Genomic DNA, 20,031 nt, shown 5'->3' on the forward strand with positions numbered 1-20,031 from the left:
ATACTCTGAAGCAATAATTTAATGTAACAGAAAACATAAAGATAACAGAAAAACTCAGATTTTTAAGTCCTAAGGGGAAGATTTTAAAGAGCATATATATATATTTTTTTTTCGACAGAGTTTTGCTTCGTAGCTCAGGCTAGAATGCAGTGGCACGATCTTGGCTCACTGCAACCTCCGCTCCCCAGGTTCAAGCGATTCTCGTGCCTCAGCCTCCTGAGTATACAGGCATGTGCCACCACACCTAGCTAATTTTTTTATTTTCAGTAAAGAGTTTTGCCATGTAGGCCTGGCTGGTCTTGAACTCCTGACTTCAGGTGATCCTTCTGCCTCGGCCTCCCGAAGTGCTGGGATTACAGGCATGAGCCACCACGCCCGGCCCTAAAGAGCATATTTTATTGGCAAAATTAATTAGCAGAAAATCATGCTAAGACATTTTGGAGAAAATGTATTAAATTCCTCTAACATCTAGTTAGAAAAATAGGTAGCCGTAGTTCTTATTTCTATTACATTCAATCCAAGAAAGCAAGTGACAGAACATCTAACTGTTTTTAAATGAAACAAAATAAGATACTAAAAGGTGTGTCTCAAACACAGAAGAGTTTAGAAAATAAAGTACTCTGATGTTTCCTCCAAAAATGACAAAGGTTTAGGCAAGCCCATGGAATGAACAATTAAGAATTCAGTTAGGTGAAAATTTCTAATTTTTTAAATGACTGCTTAAGGACTGGCTGGGGAAGAAGGAAAGGTAGTGGTTGAAGGAAATAAAAATGTTTTACCTCAAATTATATTTATTTGACATATTTTGAGATGGCTATCAGAGGGCCAGCAAACAGAAGTGGTGCTGCAAAGCTGTCTTTTTGGGAAGAAATCTGCATCTATGGAGAATCTCCATTAATGCAGCCAGGACTTCCCTTGTCTGGAATCTAGAAAAGGTTAAATGAGAGCCTGTCTGACACCTTTAAAGGTCTTAAACATTTAACATCCATTCTCTCAGAAAGCTTCTAACAAGACCACCTTTCCTAGGCAGGTCTCCTTTCCCTCCCCGTAACCTGTGTTGCCACTAAAACCTGATTTACCAAAATAACATGTTTTTGGCCATGCTGGGAGCTCACATACTTCTGTAACCTGAAGATGGCATAAAGTTCCTACACCCGGCCGGACACAGTGGCTCATGTCTGTAATCCTGGCACTTTTGAGAGGCCCAGATGGGGCAGATCACCTGAGGTAAGAAGTTCGACAGCAGTCTGGCCAACATGGTGAAACCCCATTCTCTACTATAGATACAAAAATTAGCCGGTCATGGTGGCGCATGCCTGTAGTCCCCGCAACTCAGGAGGCTGAGGTGGAAGAATCGTTTCAACCCAGGAGGCAGAGGTTGCAGTGAGCCACAATCACACCATTGCACTCCAGCCTGGACAACAGAGAGAGACTCTGTCTCAAAAAAAAAAAAAAAAAAAGCACCCCACTGCGGGCGGGGTCAGGTCTTTGTCTGAAGACCCCCATGTATACAACATTAAATAAATGTATATTCCTTTTCTCCCATTAATCTGCCTTTTGCAAACAACTTTATTTTCCAGCGAACCTTCAGAGGGCCAAGGGGAACTTCAAGGTTACAGTGAAATGATCCAGCCACTGTACTGGGGGTCAGAGGGAGACCTTGTCTCTTAAACAAAGAAAAGAAATACCATTTACTTTCTGGTTCTCTATTTTTTCTCTCTTCCTTTCCATTTTTTCCCCAGAATTGTCAGAGCACTTTTCAAATGTTTTCCAGATCACCAACCTCTGGATGCACTACTTACCTTCAGTGAAGTATTCTAAAATGTGTTGAGTTTCCTTTTTTCCTTGTATTTTCCTTTTTTTTCTTGTATTTTACACCTAGCTCCTGGTTCCCCTTGGCCTTTACATGGTGAAATATTGGTAACATGTATCTTTATCTGCTAAATAAAGGTAAACGCCAGTAGGACAAGTTCTGAGACTGCCCTCACGGGACTTACAAGAATTGCATGCTGGGTCCTGGACAGAAATAGAGTTATAACTAGGCACTAAACAGGCTACAACTCAGCCCACTTCCTAAACCCTCAGGGAGAGATCTGAAGTTTCCTCCAGTCTCCTCATTCGGTGGCCCTGCAATTAAACATCTTTCTTTGCTGCAGCCCAGGGTCTTGCATACTGACTTGTCATGCACAATGGGCAATGGACCTGTTATGGTTACAGTTCCATATCTTAAGTTACTATAAGACAAAAGCTTTAAAATCCAATTATAAAGTAAAAAGAGGCTGGGTGCGGTGGCTCACGCCTGTAATCCCAGCATTTTTGGAGGCCGAGGTTGGTGGATCATCTGAGGTCAGGAGTTTGAAGACCAGCTTGGCCAACATGGAGAAACCCCATCTCTACTAAAAATACAAAATTAGCCAGGCGTGGTGGTGCATACCTGTAATCCCAGCTACGTGGGAGGCTGAGGTAGGAGAATCGTTTGGGCCAGGGAGGTGGAGGTTGTGGTGAGCTGAGATCACGCCACTGCACTCCAGCCTGGGCAACGAGAGTGAAACTCTGTCTCAAAAAAAAAAAAAAGTAAAAAGGGTTGCATGTATCATAAATTATGAGAAGGCAGAAACTGTTAAAATGGGGAAAGAACTACTTTTTATGATGGTTGTAGACCATGCAGGAAAAAAAGCCAAAGCTATGACCAAGATAATAATGTTTCATGGATTAAACATTTGTGAAAAAAGTATTAAAGCAAAGACAGGATTCAAATAGTATAAGACTGAATACATATCAAATTTTACCTTTCTAAACAATACCTATTTCTCTTTTTTTTTTAACTTTTTTTTTGAGATAGGGTCTTGCTCTGTTGCCCAGGTTGTAGTGCAGTGGCATGGTCTCATCTCACTGCAGCCTTGACTTCCTGGGCTCAAGTGATATACCCACCTCAGCCTCCCTGGTAGCTAGGACCACAGGTGCATACTACCATGCCTGGCTAATTTTTTGTAGAAATGGGGTTGCATCATGTTACCCAGGCTGGTCTCGAACTCCTGGGCTCAAGTGATCTGCTTGCTTTGGCCTCCCAAAGTGCTGGGATTACAGGTGTGAGCCACCATGCCCAGCCAACAATACTTATTTCTAAGCCCCTGTGCAACATTTATAAAACCTGCAACTTATCCTGACCACAATAATAAAAATTTTAGGCAAAAAAGAGCCTGGTATCATTTATTGTAAATAGTTATGTATGAATATTAAAGTACTTACCCAAATTTTGCTGAAAGTTGAAATCAGAAGCAAATTCACAGCCTTAAATGCTTACATGGTTTAAGAAGGGGGGAAAAAAAAATCAGATAACTGTTTAAGTTAAATAAACATGCAAAAAGGACCCTGAGAAAGTAGGAAGCACAAAGAATAGACTCCTATACAACTGTTGAATCTAAGAAGTTTTTTTGACAGAAAAAAAATTAATTGCATCTCAGAGAACAAAAGCAAAATTTAAAAAAATGTGATATTTGACTCAGAAAAAAAAGGTCAAAGCCTGAATAGATAATCAGCCAGGAAGAAATTTAGGAGAAAAAAAATGGAAAACTGCTTAAGCAAAAGGCTCCAGGCCTAGATAATTTAGTAGTGATTTAGTCTCAAGGAACAGTTATTTCCCATTCTAAATAAACTGTTGCAGAAAAAAGAAATAAAAAACAGCATCAGCTATAATAGCAACTAGTTCTTAAAGTGCTTATTATGTTCCAGGCATTAATCTAAGTGCTTTTACATATATTGTACAATTTAAACTTCACACTTTAGCACTGGTACTATTTATTATCCCCAATATTCAAATAAACTAGAAAAAGAAGGAAAGGTTTAAAATTCATTTTAAAAACTGGCATAAGTTTGAAACCAATCTCATTAAAAGTAAACTTTTCACTGGGTGTGTTGGTGTGCACTTGTAGTCCCAGCTACTCAGGAAGTTGAGGCAGGAGGATCCTTTGAGCCCAGTAGTTCAAGGCTATAGTGGGCTATGACTGTGCCCAGGAACAGCCAATGCACTCTAGCCTGGGCAATATAGCAAGACCTTGTCTCAAAAACAAAAACCAAAAACATTTAAATAAAATATTCACAAAGCAAATTTACTTAAAATAATCACTAATATAAAAATATATGCATGAGTTCAATGAAAATATTTTAATTGATGCTTAAATGTGGCAATTAAGTTGAACAGGTACTTCTGATGTAAAATCGTAAAACTCTACAAACAAAAGCAAACATTATACTTAATAAAAGCAAACATTATACTTAACATTGCCATTAAAATGGGGAACAAGACAATGAAGCAGACTTTGATCATTATTAGTTGCACTGGAAGTGCTAATATCAGTGTAGTAAAAATAAAATTGGAAAATGATTATTTACAGATAATACTTTGCAAATTAAAAAGTAGCACTGGTAAATCCATTAGTACTAACAGACTTCACTCAGTATAGAAAATAAATAGCAACTAAAATATAAAAGATTTTGGGACTGGCACGGTGGCTCATGCCTGTAATCCCAGCACCTCGGGAGGCTGAGGTGGGTGGATCACCTGAGGTCAGGAGTTTGAGACCAGCCTGGACAATATGGTGAAACCCTGTCTCTACTAAAAATACAAAAATTAACTGGGTGTGGTGGCGCACAACTGTAATCCTAGCTACTTGGGAGGCTCAGGAAGGAGAATTGCTTGAACCTGGGAGGCGGAGGTTACAGTTACCAGAGATCACACCAATGCCCTCCAGCCTGGGCGACAGAGTGAGACTATCTCAAAAAAAAAAAAAAAAGATTTCTAACAGTAATTAAGACAGTGTGTTATTAGCACATCTTAAAGAAAGCAGACCAATGGAACAGAATAGAGTCCAGAAACAAACCTATACTTTTACCAGCTTATGAGAAAAGTAACTGTGCAATGTAGTTGGGAAAGGATAATCTTTGGTAATAAATAGTGTGGGTTAATTGTATATCAATGTGGAAAATCAATTCCAGATAGATGGTCAAATCAAAATGAAATAGGTTGAACCATAAAGCTTTTAGAAGAATAACAAGGGAAATTACTCAGACACCTAACATCCATCCAAAAAAGGACCTGTATCCAGAATACAGAAAGAACACGTAAAAATCAGTAAGAAATAGGCAGACACCCAATACTAAAATGGGCAAAAACCTTGGACTGTCCACAAAAGATAACCCAAATAGTATTTGAAAAGGTGTTCAACTTCATTAAAAAAAAAAAAAAACCCAAAAAACCAACACCAAATTAAAACCACAACATATACCAATACACACCACTAAAATGGCTAAATGAAAATATCTAACATCAGAAATAACACGGAGTATCGAGAACTTATTATACTGTTTAGTGTAGCATAAGTTGTTACAACCATTCTGGAAAATGAAAAAATTTGAATGTCTGAATATATGCAACTGTGTTCCAGCAATCCTATTCCTAAGTATTTATCCAACTGAGAAGTGTAATGCATTCACAAAAAAATGTGCAAGAACGTTCACAGCACAGTCTGTTCGTAATGAGAAACGTTTACCATCTATAAAATGGATTAACTGTAATATAATACAATGAATATACACACAGCATTGAGCATGACTGAGCTGAATTACACAAAACGAGTGTTTCTCACAGATTATATACTCCATGTATCCATTGATATCGTTAAGGAAAACAAAGCTAAATTAATCTCTGGTGCCAGAAGTCACAATAATGACTACTCTAGGGTACTGGTAATGTTCAAAGTGATTATGTGGATGTATTTACTTAAAGAAAATTCACTGAAGGGCATGAATTTATAGTGGTGCACTTTTCTCTTTATGTGTCTCCATAAAAGTTTTATATTAATAAAGCAACCATCCCTACATAACAGCAATAACCAGTTAAAACTATGAAATGAAGAGCTTTCTAAAAATAGTAACAAACAAAAACACCCAGTTTAGCAAGAAATTTCTGATAGGGATAACTATAACACTGTGATACATACCATATGATCGTTACCCTTTGCTTCTTTATGAATTAGCTTATGACATTAATGTAGTTCAAATATTCCAATAGAAATTTAACTTGAAATAATACAAGTGATTCTAAAGTTCATCAGGAAGCATAAAAGGGTGAATACTTGAAAAAACAAAAACAGCAACAGTGGACACAAAAGTTATAATGATTTAATCAGTGGCACAGAACAGACGATACACATACCATATAGTGTGTATATATGTGTATACATTTAATACAAGTCCAAAATCTTTGATCATACACCTTTGGGGTTAGCTGGGGTTCATAAATCAGAATATTTTGGATTTCTAAAAAATAACTCAAATGTATGCACCATATGCCCCCCAGTTGAGTCTGGAACAGCAGACTAATCAACATTACTATAAATGAGATAAAGACTGTTAAGTAGCCTCGTGTCATTTCAGGTCAGGTTTGCCACAGAATGAGTTCTGATGTTAAATCCAGGGGAAAAAAATTGGTTGCCAGAACCTTTTGGGTTTTAGAATTGTGAATAAGAGATTGTTAATCAGTGTAGGATAAGACAGACATCTTAAATAAATGAGCAGGGGAAAGGAAAGCTTATATGAACAAACTGTGCAGTGGTTAAATTGTCAAGTGAACAAATTGTCAAGCAGTTAAATATTTAGGGAAAAAATGTACATTGACCCTTTTTTCATATCAGATACCAAAACAAGTAACAAATGGATTAGGAGCTAACTCCTAATTTTACCAAATCAGGAAATACAAACCTAGAAACAGGTGATGATATAGGTGAATATGCCTCTGGAAATGGATAAGCATATGCTATGCAAAAAAATGACAATTTGCTGGTAGAAATGTAAATTGACGCAAGTTTAATAGCAGCATATGGCAAAATGTACTGAGATCCTTAAAAAAAGGTACACTAACTTCTTGATTTGGTAATTCTACTCTCTAAAATTTCTAAGGAAATAGTTAACATAAACAAATGTTTATAAAAATGCTCACTGCTGTTTCTGTTTGTAATAGCTAAAAAAAGGAAAAAGCTTTATATTATTGGAAGTAAAAGCAGCAGCTGGATGAGGTGGCTCACATGCCTGTAATCCCAACACTTGGGAGGCCAAGGCAGGAGGACTGCTTGAGTCCAAGAGTTTGAGATCAGCCTGGGCAACATAGTGAGACCCCATCTCTCTGAAAGACAAAAAGAAAAAAACAAACAAAAAACAAACAAACAAAAAAAAACTGGGTTCGATGGAATATGCCTGTAGTCCCAGCTACTCGGGAGGCTGAGGTAGGAGGATCACTTGAGCCTGGGAGATCGAGGCTGCAGTGAGCCATGATTTTGCCATTGTACTTCAGCCTGCAACAGAGTGAGACCCTCTCTCAAAAAAACAAAACAAAAAGCATTAGGAAGCTATATGTACCATGAGTTCAACAATGTAGATACAAATTAACGAAAAAAGACAAGTATGACAAAATGATAACATTTATAAAAAGAAAAAAGTACACAATGAGTCCATTGCTTAAAGGAAGCAGCAAAATAACTAATAATAAAGTCAAAACTTATATAATTTCAGAAAGCTGGGCCTGAGCCTAAAAGATGATGACCAGAGAAAGGATGAATGCAGAATATATAGTAATATGCTTTTGAAATTACTCCTAATAGTCATGACATGTAGCCTTTGCATGAATGCTGATGGATGCTTTTCTCATGTGCAATTTCAACACACTATGGTTCTAATAATATCCAGGGCTAAATCTGTAACAAGATTTTACTTAACAACACTTCTCAGATTTGGCATACACTGACTGCATTAACCTCTAAGTAATATCCAAACAACAGACTGGAGCCTTGTATGTAATTATAAAAACAGCCATGGATTGTTGTAGTATACATCAACCCTGAAATGCAGTCACTGGGCATTTAAGTATTCAAATAGGTTACCAGGTACAATAGTATAATTAAGTCCAGGACCTGTGGACTTTTAAGGTAAAATGGGGATATGATTTTGCCCTTGAACATAAAAGCTCCAAGTACAAGTTATCTTTCGACTTTATTTAGCAGTTCCTGGTTAGTTAACTATTGAATCTTGAAGAAAGTAAACTTATTTTATTTGTATATGAATTTTCAGTACTTAGTACATACAAGTATGAATTGAATAAGAAGAAAACTCTGTGATTTTCAGCATTGTACAAACTCCCAAAAAAGAGCAAGAACTGACTTGCAAAGGAATTTAATCAGTTTCTAAACAAGACTGCCAATGTAAAGTAATTCAAACTTTTGAAGTTAATGAAAATATTTATTCAAACCTAACTGTAGTACAGTCTCAAACTGAGTTAAATAAACATTAACTATATGATATTTAGTTCCTTAGGAATAGACCACTGCCACATCATACAAATTTCTTACATCACAAGTTTTTGCAGTTAAGGTTCAGCAATTAAGAAGACATGATTTCTACACTGAGAAATGTTGTGTTAAAGTTGGATGGATTTATTTTTTTAAAGGCCCAGTACAAAAAAATGGTTGAGGAAAGTGACTCTTTAACAAAATATACACCGGTAGAAAAAAATCCCTAATATACTGATATTTAATTGAACAGAAAGTACTAAAGAGAACATACTTTAATATCTAGGCACAATTGGTCAGGTACTAATTATAATTTCTGTTCTCATTTAAAAGTTTAAACCAATTCTTCAACTTGACTGATGTGTGTGAGTCTAATACAGAGAAGGCACCTCTCTCATCTCTCACTCTCCTTAAGGACCTTTTGAGAGAAACTCTTTTTAATACTTTAAGGGACACAGACAATGCACTATATCTAAGTATAGATATAGTTATTTAACATACCCATTGTACGAGAAACTAAAATATAAAACTATGATTTCTCTTTTTACATCTTATGATGGACACAATACCAGAAGATAATCCTCCACATAAACTTTCACATAGAACACAAGATTTAAATTATATGTGCATTGGTCACTACAATGTAAAGAGTTCTATGAATTAGTGCAATTCTTTAAATCCCCAGCATTTAGGGGAAAAGTACATACCGAGAAATCTCTACTACAAACCAAACTTTTTATGGCTCAATAGTCTAACCACTTAAAGTTCTGTAAAAAATCTTAAGTTATAAATGAAAGATCAGAACATTCAATAAATGGTTTACAAAATTCTCTCTTTAAAACAAAGAGAACAGAGTGATCAGAGTAGGTAAAGTGTGAAATTCCAGAAATATAATAGTTACAGCAATTATAAGGGGTAGTATTCACTCTAGGAAAAATCTCATCAAACTGTTAATTTCTAATTAGATATTTTGCTATCAGTTGAGGTGGTTATTATTTTGTAGTACTTAGTGGTTGTGTATTTAAATGTCTTGTTGAATAGTTACTGAAGGTAATTTATAAGAATAAGCATCATTTTCCTCCAAAACAAGTGAGAAACTATTCCAGATGAGTAAGTCTCAGAATTAGGGATCATAAGAAGTCAAAAAACACAGTGTAAGAACATTAGGTTGATTTAACCTCTATTTCAACAAGATTTACACAGTATTTACAATATGGAATTGTCAAAGCTATACAGTTTTGCAGATTGGCTTTACTTACATTTCTGCAAACGTTTTTCCCAAAATAAAAATATACCAAGTAAGTCTATTTACAAACTAGGAAGCTGTTTCAGAAACAGCATGATTTAGATATAAAGTGAAATTTCAGTACAATGAAAGTGCAGGTCATGCTTTCAGATTCTGTCAATATCCCATTCCCTACACTCAGTTTAAGGGATATGAGTTTTGAACACCTACTGTTCTTATGTGTCCAGAATGTTTACTCATCATAATGCAATGATAACAAAAATTTGTCTACATCCATTCCTGCTGGAAATGAACTAGGAAGCTTCTTTTTCTGTTGGAAAAGAGAAAGAAAAAATAAACTCAAACAAGGCCAAAATGCTTTCTTAGTACGTCACCTAAAACAGTATATTGGGTTCTTTCACATACTACTAAAATTGTCAAACTTTTTTAGTCTATTAGAATTTTACTTCTATAGAGAAGTAGAGACAAGTTTTGTAAACCCAAAGTTAATTAAATATACTTCAATGGCACCTGAATGTTAGTTTATGGCAAAAGACATGATACAAATCCAGAGTGTCTGAATGTTGAATGAGACAAGAGAGAACATGCTTTCTATGTTAGGTGGTTATTACTGCTTAGAAAGCTTTACTAACAGATGTTTAGGGTTACAGGTACTTATCAGTTCTAAAACTTAATATACACTAGATACTTTATGTATAGTACATTTAGACTTCACAACCTAAGATACCTGGTAATATCATGTCAAGTGATGAGTCTGAGACTCAGAGAGGCTACAGACTTAACCATGATCACAGGACCAATAAGCAGCAGATGCAGGATTCAAACCAAAACTTGCAGGGCAACAAAGCCTAAATTATTTCCCCCATACCATACTTCCTCTATGATATTTTAAGCACTTTCTTTCTATTCAATCCACTTACTAAATAGCTAACCAAATTGAAAATAAATGGATTTCATTTGTCAATGCTATCCCTGCACTGTCTTCCTAGAGACAACCATGCTTAAATAAAAAACATAAATAAGGCCAGGCGCAGTGGCTCATGCCTGTAATCCCAGCACTTTGGGAGGCCAAGGTGTGCAGATCACTTGAACTCAGGACTTCAAGACCAGCCTGGGCAACATGGCAAAACCCTGTCTCTATAAAAAAAAAAAACAGAAAAAATGACCAGGTGTGCTGGCTCATGCCTATCATCCCAGCATTCTGGGAGTCCGAGGCGGGTGGATCACAAGGTCAGGAGTTCAAGACTAGCCTGGCCAACATGGTGAAACCCCATCTCTACTAAAAATACAAAAATTAGCTGGGTGTGGTGGCAGACACCTGTAATCCCAGCTACTCGGGGGGCTGAGGCAGGGAACTGCTTGAACTCAGGAGGCGGAAGTTGCAGTGAGGCGAGATCATGCCACTGTACTCTAATGGGTAACAGCACAAGACTCTGTCTCAAAAAAAAAAAAAAAAAAAAAAAAGGAAAAAATATTAGCCAGATGCAGTGGCACATGCCTGTAGTCCCAGCTACTTGGGAGGCTGAGGTAGGAGAATCGCTTGAGCCTGGAAGGCGGAGGCTGCAGTGAGCCAAGATCGCACCATTGCACTCCAGCCTGGGCAACGAGAGTGAAACCCTCTCTCAAAAAAAACGGAAAAACATATGTAAATTTGATTTTTCCACTGCTCTAATATGCTAACATTTTTAAGGGCCTATGGAAGAGATTACAAGACGTGGGGGGAAAAAAAAACTGAAGATCTAAGAACAAAGTCGTTTATTACTTGGTAATTCTACACAATAGTGTTTAATAGTGTTTCCCAATCTTTCATGACTATGTCATGCTCATGAAAAAACTTGAGTTCTACCAAGAAAGAAAGAAAAACTTTTTTTTCCCCCCTGGAAAAATGTTTATAAACAAATGCCTCAGCAGTTTTTCTGAAAATGCTGTTTCACCTAGACACCTTGTGCGTACTACACTAACACTGCTGGACTGCTTTGTTGCCCTACAAGTCTGGGTTTGAATCCTGCATCTACTGCTTATTGGTCCTGTGATCATGGTTAAGTATTTTGTCAATGAAAACTAAAAGCTGTCTTAGCCATAACATTCAGTCAAGTTGTTGTGGCAAGAACTGCTGAATTCGCTAATCAATAAAGGGGAAAAAAAAGTGTGGTTTTGAAATTAAAACTTTCAAACTTGCCTTAATTTTCTTCTTTTTCATTGGTATTGATGAATTTGTAAGATTTTTACTAGAAGGACGAGAGTTTCGCTCACGTTCATCTAATTCCTCAATTTTCCGCTTTTTTGTGGTGCTCCTTGAAGATGCTCTAAACTGTTGTGTGTTATCTTTCAGAGGAGTTGCTGAAGTAGTCCTAGAAATGGCTGCCCTGGAGAGAATCATTAATGTGTGGGCAGCCATATTTACACTGTTTTCACTGCCTGTTTCACTGGCAGGGCTGCAGGCAGGCAAGTCTGGGGTGACAGGAGGGACCATTACTTTTGATGTACTACTGTCTTCACTGAAACGCCTACTAGAGGGGGCCTTGATAATATCTATAGGTTCTTCTTTATGTTTTTCCCCTGCCCCTGAGCCCGGTGTCCGGGGTACAGGTAAATCACTACTATCGGCAAGCCTACTTACTGAGCTGTGCCTCTGTATATCCTGTAACATTTCTGTGGTAATCAAAGAACTGGCAGATTTAGTTTGTTCTTGTTTTAGATCCTTCACAGCTGTACCTACTGAAAGGACATTTTTATTGTTTGAAGATGTGCCTTGTTTTTTGGTCATTTCTTGCAGTGAAGCTATAGATTTCTCACTTCGCAAACCCCCATTTTGCTGCCCAATAGATAGTTTCGAATTTTCTGGATTTTTCTGCCTTTCTACATCGCTGCATAATTCATTCTCCTTATTAGCTGTTGCTTTATGGAAAGATTCAAGCACAATTTCTGTTGGTGAAACTTTCTTTTCTGATTGAGTTTCTCTTACGGTGGTGGTATGCCGGCTAATGGCACTTTCCGATTTAGATAAAATCTTAGGCAGAGGAGGCTTCTCTTTCTCTCTTTTGATAGCATTATTAGAAGGGGGTTTTAAGGTGGAGGACACATTGGGTGAGTCAAGATTAGGAAAAGAGACTGCATTCCTTTCTTTGTTTTGGGACACCATCTTATGGTTTGGCCCCTGCGTATTTGCCACAGGAGCAGTAGTGCCGTCAAAACAGAGTACACGTCTGTGGCATGGTTTAGCAGCTGGAACTATACTCTCTTCGGGGAAGGGAACTGTGGTGTCTTCTGATTTCTTCCCAAGATCTGTGGCAATACTTTTGTCAGAAACTTCAGTTCTAAAACAAAACAAAACAAAACTATTTCTAGCAGCATGAAGAAATCCTTTATGTTTTAAATCTGAGCATTCAAACAATCTATGATAGAACCTACTTTACACTCACCTTTGTGCAGGACATCCAACTGAATGACCTGACGAATCCACCAAATTATTTACTTGTTTTCCTGAAATTATAAATGAACATTCCTGAGAAAAAGAATATACTCCTCTGAAAGAGGACGGAACAGATGACAATTATCACTGATCATGAGAAAAAATTTTAAATGGTAGCTAATGTACATACAAATAGAACACGTTGACAAAGCAGCTTTTAAAAAGCAGCTCTGAAATAAGTACAAGATGGCTATTTCCCCACTGCTACAGAGGAAATCCAGGTATGGAACAAATGACATGCATCAACTTCAGGCAATTATGTTTGTCTGTTTTTCTGAGACACAGTCATGATCTATCACCCAGGCTGGAGTGCAGTGGCATGATCTCGGCTCACTGCAACCTCTGCCTCCCAGGTTCAAGCAATTCTCCTGCCTCAGCCTCCCGAGTAGCTGGGATTATAGGCGCCCCCAACCATGCCCAGCTAATTTTTTGTATTTTTAGTAGAGATGGGGTTTCGCCATGTTGGCCAAGCTAGTTTCAAACTCCTGGCCTCAAGTGATCTGCCCACCTGGGCCTCCCAAAAGGCTGGATTATAGGTGTGAACCACCGCGCCCAGTTCAGGCAAATATTATAAATCCAGTCTTCGGATCTACAAATTACAATGCTCAATATAGCACACAATGTACTACTTATATCCAGGTAGTCACTTAAAGAAAACAACAGATTATATCTATTTTAAAATTCTGTCCAGGTACCTATCATGTTTACAAGCCTATGTCACTCAGAGCACATGCTCTGGAGTTCTAATAGCCATATTTTAATTTCCATGAGCTTCAGCATTTATGTGGGAGAGCAGCAAGATATCAAAACTAGAAAGAAGAGCAAAAGATGAGATTATGAAGAAACTTACATATTATGCAAAAGGTTTCAGAGGCAATCCTTTAAGAGATTTATTTATTTATTTATTTATTTTTGAGACGGAGTCTTCCTCTGTTGCCCAGGCTGGAGTGCAATGGCATGATCTTGGCTCACTGCAACCTCCACCTCCTGGGTTCAAGCAATTCTAGTGCCTCAGCCTCCCGAGTAGCTGGGATTACAGGTGCACGCTGCCACGCCTGGCTAATTTTTGTGTTTTTAGCAGAGAAGGGGTTTCACTATGTTGGCCAGGCCAGTCTCAAAACTCTTGACCTCAGGTGATCTACCCTCCTTGGCTTCCCAAAGTGCTGGGATTACAGGAGTCAGCCACCATGCCCGGCCCCTTTAAGGGTGTTAAATAGGGAAGATGCATGAATAGGTTTATGTTTTTGGAAGATCAATCTGGCAATAATGTGGAAGATGGAACTGAGAAGACAGAAAACTGGAAGTAGAAACTCTATGTAGATGGCTATATTCCAGGTAAGAGATGATGAGGGTCTGAGAGACAATAATGGGCATGTACATTTCCAAAAGTAAAGGAAAAAAATAAATTGTGACATTAACCAAGGGGAAAAACCCTAGGCAGAAGAAGTCTTTGAGGAAGAGAGGTGAGAAATATGTAGAGTTTGAAGGCCTTGAGTTACACAAAATTAGCAAGAGTGAGGAATAGTTTAGTTATGGCTCCAGAAGCCACCATAGTATCAACAGTTATAGGGAAAGCAAGTTAAGGTAAGAATGGAAAAGTTTCAATGCATAATGCAATATTAGGAGGCCACTGGTGACCCTAGTGTAGACAGTTTCAGCAGACACATGAGAAAAGACAGTAATTTGAATGAAGAAATGGAAGATTAAGAGAGGTTAAGAGATTAAAATAAAAAGTCAGCAGGTGGGACAAACCTGTTTATAGCCAGGGAGAGAAGCCAAACAGGAAAAGTTGAAACATATATAGAAGATAGAATCTGGAGCACATGTAGACTGCATTAACCTTAGAAAGAATGAAAGACAGTTATTTCTTTAAGAAAGAAGGATGATTCTGGAAGCAGAATAGGTATGTACTGAATGAAAGTGATGATCAGAAAGTGAAGTTTAATACTGGTAAGATGGAAATAAAACCACTAGCTAAGAGTGAGGAGGAGCAGGACTAGATTTGAGACGTGCTGTGCAAGACTGGAATAGTTTGAAGGAGGAACAGAAGAGAAAGCAGACACGCAGACATTTAAAATGATTGCCAAGTGGAAGGTGGGTGAGAAATACATTTTTAAGTGGTAGGGAATGGTAGCACTTCTAAGGCAATGCTAAGAAGCCCAGGTGTAAAAGTTGAGATGGTTGGCTGGACAGATCAAGGGCTGTAGAGTAGCTAGTGGCTATGTAGAAGAATGTGGATATGCAGGTTATTAAGAGAACTGGCAAAAGTGGCTGATGTGGTGGCTTGTGGGCTCTAGGCTGTTTAGTAAAGGAAGTGAATCTGGAAAGAAGACACGAGTTCAGGTGAAAGCTGAGGATTCAAGTAAGAAAAGCTATCACTGGTTGAAGAGGAATTCAATGGGTATATGGAAACGAGTGTGTTTTGAGACACATCACTGGCCTTTAAAAATCTTGTAAGTCTAATAAAAAGGTGAAAAATTCAAGGTGTGGCTATAGGAGAGGTTGGCTGAAGTAAAAATAAGTCTTAGTAGTGGAAAGATCTAGGCCGGGCGCAGTGGCTCATGCCTGTAATCCCAGCACTTTGGGAGGCCGAGGCAGGCAGATCACCTGAGGTCAGGAGTTCGAGACCAGCCTGACCAACATGGAGAAACCCCGTCTCTACTAAAAATACAAAAAATAGCTGGGCATGGTGGCGCGTGCCTGTAGCCCCAGCTACTCGGGAGGCTGAGGCAGAAGAATTGCTTGAACCCAGGAGGTGGAGGTTGCAGTGACCTGAGACTGCCAATGCATTCCAGCCTGGGCGACAAGAGCAAGACTCTGTCTCAAAAATAAAATAAATAAATAAATAAGGAGTGGAAAGCATAAAAAACCTCTGAGGGTTAGGGTGGTGGGTAGATTTACAACATGGGCATTTTGTCATACACGATGATGAAAAAATGTAGGGAGAGAAGTCTGAGAACCAGGTAACACAGTCATAAAGGTTCTGAGTAAAAATCTGGTGTTATTTTGTGTATGGTGTCTTTTGTTGAACAGACACTTTAAATTCTAGAGTAGTTCACTCTAACAATTTTTTCCATTTATAAGTTATGTATTTCTCATTTTTAAATTTTATTTACTTTGAGACAGGTCTCACTATGTTGCCCAGGATGGTCTCAAACTCCTGGGCTCGCGATCCTCCTGCCTCAGCCTCCCAAGTGGCTAGGATTGCAGGTACATGCCACCGCACCCAGTTTCTTTTATTTTCTTCTATTAATATATACACACACATATGTATTTATATATATATATATATATATTTTTTTTTTTTTGTGATAGGGTCTTGCTCTGTTGCCCAGGCTGGAGTGTAGTGGCATGAGGACAGCTCACTGCACTCTCAACCTCCTGGGCTCAAGTGATCCTCCCACCTCAGCATCTCAAGTAGCTGAGAATACAGGTGCACACCACCACACCTGGCTAATTTTTTTTTTTTTTTTTTTTTTTTGAGATGGAGTCTCACTCTGTCGCCCAGGCTGGAGTGCAGTGGCACGATCTTGTCTCACTGCAAGCTCTGCCTCCTGGGTTCACACCACTCTCCTGCCTCAGTCTCCCGAACAGCTGGGACTACAGGCACCCACCACCACACCCGGCTAATTTTTTGTATTTTTAGTAGAGAAGGGGTTTCATTGTGTCAGCCAGGATGGTCTCGATCTCCTGACCTTGTGATCCGCCTGCCTCGGCCTCCCAAAGTGCTGGGATTACAGGCGTGAGCCACCACGCCCGGCCCACACCTGGCTAATTAAAAAAAAAAAAAATTGCTGTAAAGACAGTCTCATTATGTTGCATAGGCTGGTTTCAAACTCCTGGGCTCAAGTGATCCACCTGTCTTGGCCTCCCAAAGTGCTGGAATTACAGGAGTGGAGCCATTGTGACCGAAGTCTTCTCATTTTAAAAAAAGAAATCCCAGGCCAGGCACGGTGGCTCATGCCTGTAATCCCAGCACTTTGGGAGGCCAAGGCAGACGGATCACGAGGTCAGGAGATCGAGACCATCCTGGCTGACATGGTGAAACCCTGTCTCTACTAAAAATACAAAAAAAATTTAGCCGGGTGTGGTGGCGGGCGCCTGTAGTCCTAGATACTTGGGAGGCTGAGGCAGGAGAATGGCGAGAACCCAGGAGGCGGAGCTTGCAGTGAGCTCAGATGGTGCCACTGAACTCCAGCCTGGGCGAGAAGAGAGAGACTCCATCTCAATCTCAAAAAAAAAAAAAAAAAAAAAAAAAAAAAAAAGAAATCCTTGGCTGGGCGTGGTGGCTCATCTCAAAAAAAAAAAAAAAAAAAAAAGAAATTCTTGGCTGGCGTGGTGGCTCACGCCTGTAATCCCAGCACTTTGGGAGGCCGAGGTGGGGGGATTAGGAGGCCAGGAGTTCAAGACCAGCTTGGCCAAGATAGTGAAACCCTGTCTCTACTAAAAATACAAAAATTAGCTGAGTGTTGTGGCATGCACCTGTAATCCCAGCTACAAGGGAGGCTGAGACAGGAGAACTGCTTGAAGCCGGGAGGCGAAGGTAGCAGTGAGCCGAGATCATGCCACTGCATTCCAGTCTGAGTGACAGAGCAAGACTCCCATCTAAAAAAAAATAAAAAAATAAATAAATCCTTTATCCCAATGTCATAAAAATATTCTCTTATACATTCTTCTATCATTTAATTGTTTGACTTTTTACTTTTAGGTCTTTAATCATCTTGGACTTCATCTTTGTATGAGGAAGGGATCTACTTTCTTCTCTATATATTGTATATTTAATGATCAATACATTTCATATATTATACCATCCATCTTGCTCTGACTTCTGATGTTAACATTACCATGTACAAGGTCTCTTTCTAAACTATCTTGTTCCATATGTCTTTTTGTTTTAATTACTGTGGCTTTGCAATATTTTACTATTTGGTAGAATAAGTCTGTCCTCTGCTCTTCTATCTTGGCTAGTCATGGACTTTTATTCTTTCTCATAGATTTTATAGTTTTTCCCATCTCCCAAAATATTCTACTGGGATTTTTAAGGAAAAATACATTGAATTTTTGATTCAACTTGGAAGAACTGCAATATTTACACTGTTAAATTTTCAAATCTATGAACATGGTTCTCTTCTATTTATATATCATTTATGAAAGATTTCAAATATTCTCCATTTCTAACATTTTTGGTTAGGTTACTTCCTTTATACTTTATCATTTTTGTGGTCATTATAAACAGTATCTTATTTTCTATTATACTTAATAGGTGTTTATTGTTGGCACCTCAAACACAATTTTAATAAATTAACCATACCTGGCAACCTTACTGAATTATTAGTTCTATTAATTTTTCTATTAACTCCCTGTGGCTTTATTGTGTAAAAATCACAACATTTTCCATAACAGTTTAATTCCCTCTCTTCAAATCTTTACACCTATCTCTTTTCTTTTCTGAGACAGGGTCTCACTGTTGCCCAGACTGGAATGCAGTGGCATGATCATGGCTCACTTACAGCCTCAACCTCCTGGACTTAACCAATCCTTCTGCCTCACCCTCCCGAATAGTTGAGACTACTATCTGCCACCACAGCTGGCTACTTTTAAAAAATTTATTTTCTAGAGACGTGGTCTCACTATATTGCCCAGGCTGGTCTCAAACTCCTAGACTCAAGCAATCCTCCTCCCTCGGCCTCCCAAGGTGCTGGGATTATGGGGATGGGCCACCATGCCCAGCTCCATTTTCTTCTTACTGTATTGTCTGGAACCACATATGTATGGATGTATGGGACTTTGTTTATGGTGGAAGTATATTCAGATGTCAGTGGGGCAAAAGATTGATCACTTAATAATTAATTTACTGGTGTTGGAAACACTGACTTATTACATACAGGGTGGGAATGAGTATCTTTGTGTTATTCATAGCTTTAAAGGGAACCCATGATGTTTACTATAGATAGCCTTTAAGAGCTTTTATCATAAATGGATGCTTAACCTCACCAATGTTTTTTTCTGGTATCAACTTTGTAAGGGATAAAAACAAGTGTCAGACTGTGAAGACATCTGTGATATGTTACTAATAAAAGTATAACACCGCAACAGACAGGAAATTTAATAGAGAAGTAGGAAAAGGATATGAATAAGCAATTCACAGAAGGGAAAATATTATTTATAGTTATAAGAGAAGATTCCAAACTTTATTAGTAATCAGAATAAAGTAAAAGAATGATATGAGATACTACCACTTTACATCCATCATAGTGGCAAAAGTTAAAATATCACATGGTATCAAATATTGGTAGTGTTGTGAGGGAAGCAGGGAAAATAATGGTAGAAGTATAAATTTTCTTCTCTATGACTCAGAAATTCTGGCTCATACAGAAGATACACTTCTTCTCTATTATACCCAGTATACCCAAAGATTTCTGGGAATAAGCCCCCAAAGAAACTCTCATATGGGTTCACGCAGAGGCATTTACAAAGATGTTCCTCATATCGTTGCATGTCAGATCAAAAACCTTGAAAACATCTGAAAAGTCCACTGATAGGAGATATATAAAATACATTTATGCAAGTGATAGATATCAAATGGCCATTAAAAGGAATGAACTAGTTATGAGAAAGAACATAATATAGAGTAGCTATAACATGACATAAGTCTAACAGGGTGCCTCAATAAGTCAAAATGCAACTTAAGCCTACATCAATAGATGTACACTGTTTAGTTTAAGGAAAGGCTGATTTGATAGCATTTAGTGAGTTCTCTGTATAATGAGTGCATTTAAGACACTCAGACCACTGAGAAGAAATACAATGTCATGTGTTAAGTGCTGTAGATAGGTATCACTAAGAATTAAAGAAAAAAATAAAACCGGAATACCCACCTTAGCCACTGCTGGTTAAAAATGCTTCCTAGGAACATTTAACTTAAGTTTGAAGGATAAATAAGAACCAGATTGAGGGTAAGAGATGGGTAAGAA

The 20,031-nt window shown here is 38.2% G+C and overlaps 1 protein-coding gene across 4 annotated transcripts in view; it reads right to left on the bottom strand.

Moving 5' to 3' along the window:
• Positions 1-8,268: 8,268 nt before the first annotated feature.
• LOC100449317 (protein NPAT) overlaps positions 8,269-20,031 on the bottom strand; it is a 61,586-nt gene continuing 49,823 nt past the window's right edge. For 2 of the 4 annotated variants that reach the window (XM_054524999.2, XM_054524996.2), the window contains 3 exons: positions 13,008-13,068; positions 11,765-12,923; positions 8,269-9,895 (listed from right to left, as the gene is read on the bottom strand). In XM_054524999.2, coding sequence (XP_054380974.1) covers positions 9,818-9,895; positions 11,765-12,923; positions 13,008-13,068 — 1,298 coding nt within the window. In that variant the 3' untranslated portion in view covers positions 8,269-9,817. The remainder of the gene's footprint in view (positions 9,896-11,764; positions 12,924-13,007; positions 13,069-20,031) is intronic. The other 2 variants (XM_009247021.4, XM_054524997.2) reach the window with 1 other exon arrangement.

This window comes from Pongo abelii, chromosome 9 (genome assembly GCF_028885655.2).
Source record: "Pongo abelii isolate AG06213 chromosome 9, NHGRI_mPonAbe1-v2.0_pri, whole genome shotgun sequence".
NCBI classification, from domain to species: domain Eukaryota; kingdom Metazoa; phylum Chordata; class Mammalia; order Primates; family Hominidae; genus Pongo; species Pongo abelii.